At 42.9% G+C, this 12,332-nt stretch overlaps 1 protein-coding gene across 3 annotated transcripts in view; it reads left to right on the top strand.

Moving 5' to 3' along the window:
* Window positions 1-1,317: 1,317 nt before the first annotated feature.
* The window catches only part of BICDL1 (BICD family like cargo adaptor 1), a 79,706-nt gene continuing 68,691 nt past the window's right edge, over window positions 1,318-12,332 (top strand). For all 3 annotated transcript variants that reach the window (XM_045534690.1, XM_045534689.1, XM_045534688.1), the window contains exons 1-2: window positions 1,318-1,776; window positions 8,321-8,536. In XM_045534690.1, the coding sequence (XP_045390646.1) occupies window positions 1,345-1,776; window positions 8,321-8,536 (648 nt within the window). In that variant the 5' untranslated portion in view covers window positions 1,318-1,344. The remainder of the gene's footprint in view (window positions 1,777-8,320; window positions 8,537-12,332) is intronic.

Genomic DNA, 12,332 nt, shown 5'->3' with positions numbered 1-12,332 from the left:
AGGCCTCGGCCAGTCACCCGTCTTGGAGGAATGTCCTCCGTGCCCTTGGCCCAGAGACCACCTAAGAGGCAGCGACAAGACTGAGCCCCACTGGCCCCCGAGACGTGCCCCCGCCCAGAGGTGACAGCCAGGCTGGGGGCGGGGCCGCGCCCACGGGAGCACTTGAGGCCGGGGCGGGGCGGGGCGCCGTCCGAGCTGGGAACGAGGCTGGGGGCGGGGCGGGGCGCCGTCCGAGGTGAGAACGAGGCTTGGGGCGGGGCCGTGCGCCGTCCGAGGTGAGAACGAGGCTGGGGGCGGGGCGGGGCGGGGCGCCGTCCGAGGTGAGAACGAGGCTGGGGGCGGGGCCGTGCGCCGTCCGAGGTGAGAGCGAGGCCGGAGGCGAGGCCACACCCCGAGGTGCGCGTGCCGGGGGCGGGGCTGAGGGCGGGACCGCGCCCCTAAGTGTGCTCTAGGCCGGGGGCGTGGCCGCGCCGGAGGGGCTGTGGGGACCGTTAGGGATGCGCCAGCCGCCTCCGGAGGCGGCGGGCGCAGCTGCCCCCAGGGCCTGAGGCAGCGCAGGGGTTAAGGCCGCCGGCGCCACCTGGGCGCAGCTGAGGAGACCTGCGAGCCGGCGAATCCCGCGCGGGCGCGGCGAACAGGTGCCCGCGCGCGTCAGGCGCCGGCGACGGGCGGGGAGAGGGGGCGCGGCCGGAAGCCCGGGGCGGGGTGCGGGTGGCCCGGTGAGCAGGAGGAGCCGGGGAAGGCAGGAAGGAGCTCGCTCGGCCGCGCGGCGCGCGATGTGGAGCCGCCGCCTCGGCCCCTGCAGCAGCAGCCGCCGCCGCCGCCGCTGCTGTTGGGGCTGTCGCCGAGCCGAGGGTCATGGAGCGCGGCTGCAGAGAGCGGCCGCCGGCAGCAGCAGCAGCACCGAGCGTCGCAGCGACAGCGGAGCGCAGCCCGCCCCATGAGACGCTGCCCGGCCGGCGGCGGCAGCAGCGGCAGCGGCAGCAGGGCGGCTGAAAGCCCGGCGGCGGCAGCGGCAGCGGCCTTCCTCCTCGCATCCTCCCCTCGCGCTTCGCGTCCCCTCAGCCTTCCCTTCCTCAGCCTCCCGGTTCCCACCCTCTCCTCCTCCCCCCCTGCGTGCGCGAGCAGCTGAGCCCGGGGGCGCAGGGCGGGGGCGCGTGCCGCCGGCGCGGGGGAGGGGCGGGCCGGCGCGCGCCGCGCCCAGGGCTCGCGGGGACCCGGGGGGCGCGTGCTGCGGCGCGAGGCGAGGCGCCGGGCGCGGGGCGGCGCGGCGGGGCCCCTCCCCCCTGCAGCCTGGCGCGCGCCGGCCGGGCCGCACCGCTGCGGGCTCCGCGCGCGCGGGCCATGTCCGCCTTCTGCCTGGGCTTGGCCGGCCGCGCTTCAGCACCCGCCGAGCCGGACAGCGCCTGCTGCATGGAGCTGCCCGCCGCGGCCGGGGACGCAGTCCGGAGTCCTGCCGCCGCCGCCGCCCTCATCTCCTTCCCCGGGGGCCCGGGGGAGCTGGAACTGGCGTTAGAGGAGGAGCTGGCGCTGCTGGCGGCCGGGGAGCGGCCGTCGGAGCCCGGGGAGCATCCTCAGGCCGAGCCGGGGCCTGCAGCCGAGGGGGCTGGACCGCAGCCGCCGCCTGCCCAGGACCCCGAGCTGCTGTCGGTAATCCGGCAGAAGGAGAAGGATCTGGTGTTGGCGGCCCGGCTGGGCAAGGCACTGCTCGAGAGGAACCAGGACATGAGCCGGCAGTACGAGCAAATGCACAAGGAGCTGACAGACAAGTTAGAGGTGAGGACCTCCCTCTGGGAGGGGTGGGAAGCAGGGACAGCCCAGGCACCCGCCCGGCCCTGGGCAGTTTGGGGAGTGACTCACCGTCCTCTTCCTTGCTCACCCTACCTCGCAGAAAATGTCCTGGAACGAACAGGAGGTAGGAGGGTTTCTGATTGTTAGATCAGGGCATTCATTGAACCCACCTGACTTTCCCACTCCGCTCACAGCAAATGGGTCCGTGCACAGCTCCAACCACTGTGGGCCGTTCTATATATGTACTGTACACAGCATCTAAAATAGAGCTTACAGTATGACTAATTTATACAGCACTGAGGTGATGTCTGCATACAGAGAAAAATGAGAAAGTCGGGAAGCATTTAAAATATGTTTATAAAATAAAAGTATTTAAAATTAAGTCTCCAGGTTTGCAGAGAAGTAGTTAATCTCTAATCAGGGTGTTAGCCTAAAGCTTTCCAGTTTTGACGTTAAGGCCTCTAGATGCCCTTGTCTTAACTTCCTGGCAGCTCAGAGTTGTGGGAAACAAGTGCCCCTAAAGGAGCTTTATATAGCCTTCAAATACTCGGGGATTAGGAAATGTAGTTCCATTGCAGAAATCAGGCGAGCCAGGGCTCAACATGTGACCACTGGTAGTGGATTTAATTTGGGCCTCAGTATTTATGTGTATTTAAACACTACTTTTCTGTGTTCTGGGTCTCAGGCTTGCAGTTGGTTAACCAAATGCAACCTCTGCGAACTATATTACTTTAACTTCTTTTATAAATGTTTCTTGAAGTATCTGTAATATTTTTGCCAATTCTTGGACCAACGTCTGTCAGTGCTATGTCTGTTTTCTTGCCCTTAACTAGAAAAGGGCCTTGAATGCAGCACAGAACGCCAGCATTTCTAAAAATTAGATTGCAAAGGGGAGTCATCTGTGAAAGTGGAGACGAGCTTATCCTTTTCTGCCTGTGCGTTTACTATTGTCACCTGGTTTGCAACCAGTTCTTTTCATTCTTAGTTACAACAAGAGAATACTACTGACCTGAATGAATCAGGTTTGAAATCGATCCAAATCAGGTTCCTTGTCACTGCTACCAGTTGAACAGTCATAATGTAGATGCAGAAACATTTCTGTAATAAGATTTGATTGTCTGTAGTCCAACGACGTAAAAGTAAATCGGGGGAAAAAAGGAAACCAGTGAGTGCCCTGTAGTTCAGTTGACCTGTTAACTGGGTCTGCCAGTTGATGAACTCCTGAGATACCTCTCTGAAAAGTTGTTTGTGAAACCTATAGGTGGACTGCCAAAAAGCAACCTAATGAATTGAATTGTTTAATTTTCACTAGAAGTAGAGCTCTAGAAATAAAAAGGCTGTCTTTTTTTTTATTCTACTAAGGAGATTCAATTACACGACTTTGTAAAGAAGCACTACTGCAGAGATTTAAACTTGTGATTTGAAATTCCTTCAGTGAGGGACTTGATTGAAGAGACAGCTAACTTGAAAGGACCATCATATCAGTTTGATTAGTGGTAGATTTCATAGTAATCCTGAGTGTGCAATTACACACATCCTGGGTTCCATGTGGAGCCTTTATACATTTAACAGGAAGAAGATTTCAAAATTCCATAACAAAAGTTTTGTTGTAAAAGAATAAACTGGACATTTTTCTTATTTACTTGATGGATAATAATAGTTTAAAACTTTCAACCTATTCTTTTAAAATCTTCACTACTCTGCAGGTCAGCATATGAACTCGAGTTTTAAAAGTTTATTTTTAAATTCTGGAAATTTGTTGCACAACAGTGTAAATGTACTTAACACTACTGACGTGTATACTTAAAAATGGTTTCGATGGTAGATTGTTGCATATGCTTCACTGTAATTTAAAAATAAATTTAAAAATTTTTTTAAGTTTATTTTTTAAAAGCCAAATATTGATCATTGTTGAAACTGAGTGATGGGGGAGTCAGTTATACTATTTCCTCTAGGTATGTTTGAAAATTATCATAAAAAGTTTTAAGTTTTTTTAAATGTACATTAAAAAAGGTATAATGAGATTGCCATTAGTGTTTGTCAATTCCTTTAGTGTTAATATGAGAGCGACAAACCTGATTTACAGAGGACTATTTCATTTGATACCTGCAAGTGAGTTTTCCCCACAGTATATTTTTTTGAGCAACCTAGATTTTAGAATGTCTGTCTAGACTAAGTACTGTCTAAAGTTTTAACACAGTTGCTGTATTTTCAATTAAATTAAACACTTGGGAGTAGAGGACCAGCCCTTACTTTAAGAAGTATTTATTCATAAGAGAACTTGACCAGGCAGGAAAAAAGCATTTATAATTTTCTGCAAACTGTCAGACATTGGAATCAAACACATTTTTTCACAGGTTGGTTTGAAAGGTAAACTGAGTGGACTCTGAGAGAATGGTGGTTTCACTATTAAATAATGAGACTGGTTGTATTTCAGTCCCATCTGCTCCTTTACTACTTCAGAATTGGCTCATTTCTAACTTCAGGACAAATAAGCCATTTTCAAGATCTTTTCTACCTATTCATTAGTTAATGGTGAATATCTCTGTGGTTCTTTGTGCCAAATCCCAGATTTTGTTTTGTCATTTAAAACATAAAGTACTTGATCTTACACTATTCTGTCATTAAGGGCATGCTGTTTAAAATCTTTAATGGTTTAAATGTTAACATAGAAGGGTTTTTTTAGGTATACATCTCTCAAGGTTAAAATGAAGATGCAGGTTAACTGGAAAAACTAAGATTTTGGTAATTTTTTTTCCACCCTTGAATTGACTATACTGTATTTTATTACTCATTCACTGAATTAGATTTGCAGAAGCTTAAAGTTCTGAAGCCATTTTAACAAAATTTATTTCTTTTGCATCTACATTTAGCCCCTTCCCTCAGTTATGTTGTCTTCCCCTAGGCCAATTCTCATGATTCTAGTACTATTTTTTTAAGAGAGCAAAAATAATAAGATGAAAATGAGTACATAATGGGAGTCATAGTAGATTTAGAGAAGAAAACCCAGGAGTCCTGATTTGCATTCAGTACTTGGTCCTCTTAAAGAACAATACTGTTTCTTTGTATTTTTAAAGAACCATGTCCTGGACTTAAGAGAACAGTGTCACTTTTTTGGTTTTCTTTGTTATTTTCTTTTTCTTTCTTTTCTTTTTTTTTTTTTTTGCAGAAATCCGTTTCTGTAAAGATCTATTTTATGTAGGCCAATGACATTTATTTGCTATTTTTTTTTTTTAGTGTTAAATAAACTCTATTTTTTAGAATGGTTTTTGGTTTACAGGAAAGCTGGGAAAATAGTATGGAGAGTGTCCATGCACCCGAACCCAATTTCCTCTATTATTAATATCTTAAATTAGTACGGTACATTTGCCATAATCATTGAGCCAATACTGATACATTATTACTAACTAAAATCCTCACTTTATTCAGATTTCCTTAGCCTTTACCCAGTATCTTTTTCTTGTCCAGGATCCCATCCAGCATACCACCTTACATTTTGTTTTTGTGTCTCCTTAGGCTCCTCTTAGCTGTGACAGTTTCTTAGCCTTTCCTTGTTTTTGATGACCTTGACAGTTTTGATATTAACTTTTAAAATGCCATGTAACCCTGAGAAATAGGGGAGAGCATAGGCAGAACCTGACTTCCCTAGACTTTACAGTTTAAGTTAGCAGTTAATTGAAAATATAATTGTAGGAGAAACTTTTCTTTTCTCAGAGTAGACCAAAGGCTAAATTCTGTATGTTCATTCATAGGAAAGTCTTGATTTTGTCAAAGGGTTGGGAAGCGTGAAATAGGAAGTTTGTCTCATGTCCAAGGAAACGTAAGGACGGAATAGACTGATCAGCACCACCTGTCCTCAACCCCCCTCCCGATTGGATTGGATTGTTTTAGTTGCTTGGTTGGGCTTTTCACTAACAGCTGTTTGCTGAATATTTTTAAGTCTCTCTGTTCTTTTAGAACACAAGCCTAATTTATCTGGCCTCTCAGTAACACTGTGATTACCGAGTTCTTGCTGTTGCCTTCTGCTCAATCTTTTCCATCTTGGAAAAATTCAGTAAAACCAAGTACACAATTTTAGGTTTGCATTAGCATTTGTTTCTGCATCCCATCTTTCTGAAGTTTCTGCAGTGACTAAAACAATCTCATTTTTTGGAAGTTAGCAATATGAGGAAAGCATAGAGCAAAAAATTCTCATACTGATGAGTAGAAGTCCCTCCCTTTTTATTCCTTTTCCCACGTGCTTCAAACTGAAACTGTATAAAGTAATGTGAATTTTTCAACAAAGATACTAGAGTGGCTATATCCAAATGAGTTATCTTCTTAAAGTGGTCAACTTAGGAGTTTTCAGTGCAAACTGCCTTTGCTAATGTGCTTAAAATTTTAATTTTAGATTGCCGTTTTTATCTTTTGGCAGGTTCTTTTGACTGCTCCCAATCATGGTAAATTTTCATCTATTGGGGGTAAATTTGACTTTCAGAAACAGTCACAAGTCACTCAGAGCAAAGTAAGGGGAATAAGATGGCAGGATGAAGTGGAATAATCTCATTTTTTAGACACACCTCAGATGTGAAGTAATGAGACTGATTTTTTTTTTGCATGACTGTAAGCTGTCCCCTAAGACTTCCCAAAAGAAGCATTCCAAAAAATATTTTGAAAAGTGATAACATCAATGGAATAGTAGTGTAGTTTCCCAAGGTGAAGAGATGACTGAGTACTCAGAAGATTCAAATGCTCATTTTAGCATATTGAAACAATCTTGGTGTTTGATGTCAACCTTCAGTGCATCAGAATTTCCTGAAGAACCAAGTATATGTACATATACAGATATATTAATACATGCATACACAGACATAGGTGCTTAGACCTCATCCCCTTTTTAAGTGAATCACAATCTCAGGAATTGGGGTCAAAGTGGGTATTATTTTGAACAATTACACCAGAACTTTTCTGAGAGCACCAAAAGTTAAAGGTCATTTACTTTAATTTACATTTCATATACTCCTTGAAGTATAGACTTGGCTGTTGTACATACTATGCTTTTTAAGTAAGAGAACATACTTGCCTCTGTAGAGAAGTATACATGTTTATCTCACAGAAACAAAAAGATCTTATTTCCTTTGATTCGAAGGAATTCTTTTTCATTGAGCTTCAAACCCTCTGTACTTTTCCTGGATACCATTTTCCACACACAATTTATTTTCTTTTTTAAAACAATTTATTACTTTTATCATTCTCTCCCACTAGATTGAAAACTCCATAAGGGCAAGGACTGTGTTGGTTTTGCTCATTACTCTGTCCCCAGGACAGTGCTTAGCCCATGGTAGGCACTCAAGATTGAATGAATGGATCAGAAATAAATATGCAAGGCTTAATTAATAGGCCATGACTTAAAGTAGTCCAGAACCTGAGCTTGCCTTAATGATTTTGAAATACAGTGCTATGTATAGCAACAGATATTTATTGAGCTATGACTTAGAGTACTAAGTCCAGTTACTTAGACACAAATCCCAGTTCTGCCATTTACTAGTACTGAACCTCTCTCTTATTCTCTGTTGCTTTATTTGTAAGAAGAGATGGTTAATCTAAAAGATCTCTGGAGTTCTTTTGATCTCTGAAACGTTCTGTGATTGTAAAACCCTAATATTATGTCATGAATAATAGATAATTCCAAAAGAAGCCTCCTTAAAAAAGTAACGAGCATTTTGGTTATGAGACTCATTTTTAGTTGTTTAAATGATTGATAAATCACTGATTGCTTAGATCTGTGATCCCCACCCCTCAGGCCTGGGACGAGTACCAGTCCATATCCTGTTAGGTACGGGGCTGCATAGCAGGAGGTGAGCAGTGGGCAAGCTAAGCTTTGTCTGTATTTACAGCTGCTCCCCATGGCTGGCATCACCACCTGAGCTCCACCTCCTGTCAGATCAGTGGTAGCATTAGATTTTCATAGGAGCAGGAGCCCTACTATAAACTGCACATGCCAGGGATCTAGTTTTCACACTCCTTATGAGGATCTAATGCCTGATGATCTGAGGTGGAGCTGAGGCAGTGATGCTAGCACTGGGGAGCAGCTGCAAATACAGATTATCATTAGCAGAGAGGTTTGACTGCACAATAAATGTAATGTGCTTGAGTCATCCCCAAATCATCCCTCTCTGCCACCCTCCACCCCCATCCATGGAAAAATTGTCTTCCATGAAACTGGTCCGTGGTGCCAAAAAGATTGGGGACCGCTGGATTAGATGACTTGCTAAATTTCAAGTGAGTTCTCAGATCTAAAACTTCATGCCCAAGGGTAAGAATAAACATAACATTGAGTATTTTCAGTAGGAATGGTGTTCTCCTTGTGAAAACAACTCTTTCCCTGCTGTGGAAGAAGGGAATATTTTTGTAGCTATGTATTGGGTAACTTGTCCTATGTTGCAGGGGATTTTATTGTGCTAACTGGGAAAAAAGTGAGTGGAGTGTGGGGAAAAAAAAGGCTGCGGAATTTTTATCAGTATTTAAATCCTCTTCACTTTTTACCCAGCACTTAGAACAAGAGAAACATGAACTGAGAAGACGATTTGAGAACCGAGAAGGGGAGTGGGAAGGGCGAGTGTCAGAGCTGGAGAGTGATGTGAAACAGCTACAGGACGAGTTAGAGAGGCAGCAAGTTCATCTGCGGGAAGCAGATCGAGAAAAAACACGGGCTGTTCAGGAACTATCAGAACAGAACCAAAGGTTGTTGGATCAACTCAGCAGGGTGAGTCACAAGAATTTACGGTGTAAAATACTAAAGTTGAAACAGAGCTTCTGTGTAATGTCATTCATGCATGTGGTAAGAACAATTCTAATCTTTGATTTTTTGCCTTTGATTTTGGTATTAACCAGTTAAGTATCTTCCATTTACAAGAACTTAGCAATACTAAACTAGGAGTCAGGAGCCAAAACCCATGCCTGGGATTAACCAGCTATAGAATTTGATAATCACTAACTTGGGAGATTTCACATCTTCAAAATGGAGTTGTGCTTAACACATTGACTGCCATGTGAGTTGTATTTAACTCAGGCTAGTTTTGAGCCTGGAACCTCGTGAAGCAAAACCCTGCAGTTGGTTCGTGAAAATCTTACTTGTTGATGTTCTTACTGTTACAGTTAATAGTGACAATTTAATTCTAAAAATGTGGCTTGCATTGCATGTAACTCACGCACAGAAAACAATAAAAGATAACAAATTAGAAAGGATCGTTTTGTTTTAATAGAACACCGTGGCCCCAGAGAAAACATTTTTTTCTAGTGTGGTAGTTGATGTGTTAATGATTTCTGATGTTTCTTATAGCTCTAAAAGTCTACGGTTCCTTTACCTAGAGAACATCTTATCACTGGTAAAATTATGTTAGTTCAAAGATTAAAAGGTGCCTTCTTTAAACTTTTTAAGTTTAGGGAAAATTTCTAGAGCAAATGATTTTCATTGATGTTGCATTTGTGAAGGTATATTCCTTCATATTATTTAAATATGAAAGATGTGTGTCTGTATTTAAAATTTGGTTTTTTCCACATTAAGTAAAAATTCTTTAATTGTACCTTTATAGGGTGGTGTCATGGAAGTATTAATTAACCAAGGTCAAGGCTATAAAATCATGGTAAAGAAGGAGGTTGAGGGCTGAATAGCTGGAAATCTAATTTAAATACAGAACTTACATTTTTAACAAATACAGGAATGTTATTAATGCCCTGGTCTGTAATTCCACCTACTTTAGAAAATTAAGACCTGGATTTACTATTGTACTTCAGCCCTTCTTATGTGTTGGAAATAAAACTACTAACTCTTCAGTTACCCAAGAAAAAAGAACTACTCTGATTTCATCCCTAAGCATTAATGTTCTCATAAGAACACTGCCTTGTTCATGTGGTTAGTATTTGGTGCTTCAATCTTGGGGAAAGGCTTAGTCAGGGAGTGTATTGTAAATTCCTGGATCTTCCACTACTTTGATGGGTGACACTGTATGGAGTTATTTCACCAGTTTATGTCATAGTTGCTTCCCATTGGTATTCTGAGACCAGTGAAAACCTTCATGCCTCACAAGAAATTGTGAAGTAAATGCTACTTGTGCAGGAGGGAGGAGAAGGAGAGGGAGAAAGAGAGAAAGAAAGAAAATGATGCCTGTTAACTCGGAAAGTAGCTAGTTGCTGGGAGATATCAGAATATTTGTGAAAGGTGAGGATTCAGGGGATAGGTAGAGCTAAAGATCTTGCCTGTAGGTTTCCCATCTAGAGAATCCAGTCATTTGATTGGCTGAAAAGCAAGAGTTGGACAGTTCAAGAAGTCATTTCACAGGGCCAGCTCAGTAACAGCATTTCTGACTCAGTTCTAAAACTTTTTTCAGCGACTAGGAAGGAAATCTATCCTTGTAAAAATTTTTAGAGGTTTTTGAGTCTTTTCATTCATTATTCATGAAAGATGAAACTAACCAGAGAGGGCTGGTCAGATTGATTTGTTCAAAAACATTTAACATGTACTCTGAGCAAATGTTTCTTATGGAGACTTATGGAATGAATGCAACAAATGAGAAAAATTAGGAAATTAAGATTTCTTGGGAGCTCAGTTCATGTTAGAAAATAACATGAGCAAAAGCAGACTCAGTCCTGTGAAAGGCAGGTGAACAAGAGGGATGAAAGGAGAAAGCAGGACTCAGTATGACAGAGTGAAAGGGCACAGATTGACTGGGTGACATTGCGCCTCAGTTTCCTTTTCGTTAAAATGGGTGTAAACATTTATACCTCAATACAAGTACTATTGAAATGAAAACGAGATAATGTATTTTTATTAAACAGCACAAGAAGAGAAAGATTTGTTTTAATGTTGGTGGTTATTTTATTAAAGCAGTATGTTTATAGTTGTTCACTTGCCTAATTTCTCTATAGAAAACTCTGATAAGCTGCTCCCAAAAGAATGTAGGAGGATAACATTTTCACTAGATCTAGATTCTTGTTATCCTCTCTGGCCTTAATATAGGCCCTTGGTGTGTTTTGCATCTTTTTTTCCTTTTCCCTTTTTAAGCAGGACAAGCCCCAGGGGTTTACGTTAGCAGCAAGTTTAGATGGCATTTTATTAACTGAATATTCAGGAATTAGCTGAGTTAAGTACTTTGATGTGAATTAAAATTCTCCTAGGACAAGATAGCAACCAGCAGAATTAGTAGAAGGCCATACTTTTGTCACAGTGTATACATATATATGTTTTTATAAGCATGAAATGTATAATATCTAAAATGTAGTACAATATTTCTATGATACTTTTGTCCAAAGTATTTTTACATCAATCTCATTTGTTGCCATGGCATCGAAGGCTGCTCTTTTTTTAATAATAGCTTTATTGAGATATATTACTAATTCATATACCATAAAATTTACCTTTTAAAAGTATATAATTCAGTGGTTTTAATATATTTAGAGTTGTGCAACCATTACCACTATCTAATTAGAGAGCATTTCACGCACCCCACAGAGAAACCTGTACCAATTCGGCAGTCACTCCTCATTCTTTGTAACATTATAAGGACACCTGTCATATTGAATTAGGTCCTACCCTAATGACCTCATTTAAATTTGATTACCTCTGTAAAGACCTCATCTCCAAATAAGTTCACATTCTGAGGTTCTGGGGTTTGGGCTTTAGTGTATGAATGAGGACAGGGGGACACAATTCAACTCATAAGAACCATTTTGGGGTGTTTTTTGCCAGCAGGTATAACTCTTGGGTCTTAGTGATGTCTGTGGGAGGTGTTCACAATAGTGAACACCTTGGGGGTTTCATACACTCAGCATATTTATACACCAAAATACATATGCTTATGACCATATCTAAGGGCTGCCATGGCCAATGGGGAGATATTTAGAACTCTGAATTTTATTCTTTGAAAAAGTCTGGATCCACCTCTCTCATTACTCTCTTTAAAGGCTAATCTACATCCTAGTCTTTCGGATAAAATAGTGAAAACCTTTATTATTATTATTTTTTGAGACACAGCCTCACTCTGTCACTATGGGTGGAGTGGAGTGGCATCATCATACAACCTCAGACTCTTGGGCTCAAGCAATCATCCTGCCTCAGCCTCCCAGAGAAGCTGGGACTACAGGTGCACGCCACCATGCCCAGCTAATTTTTTCTATATTTTGTAGAGACAGGGTCTCACTCTTGCTCTGGCTGGTCTCAGACTCCTGAGCTCAAGCGATTCTCTTGCCTCGGCCTCCCAGAGTGCTGGGATTGCAGGTGTGAGCCACCCTTTATTATTTTTTATATCTTCTTTAATTCAGCATTCAGCAAATATTTACTGATCAAGACACTGGGAATACAGTGGAGAATACAAGTCCTCTGTTTTATGAAGCTAGTAGAAAGAGATACATAAATAACTAAACAAACCCACACAAGATAATTAAGGATTGTGGTAGGTACTATAAAAGGTGATTTGGAGGCTGACTAAAAAGAGGGAGAGCCAGCTTGGAAAGGGTTGGTAGGAAAGGCTTCTGTGTGCAGATAACATCTGAGATGAGACCTG

Source organism: Lemur catta, chromosome 21 (assembly GCF_020740605.2).
Source record: "Lemur catta isolate mLemCat1 chromosome 21, mLemCat1.pri, whole genome shotgun sequence".
NCBI lineage: Eukaryota > Metazoa > Chordata > Mammalia > Primates > Lemuridae > Lemur > Lemur catta.
The sequence above is the reverse complement of the archived record's forward strand: the minus strand, read 5'-3'. Positions and strand labels throughout refer to the sequence as shown.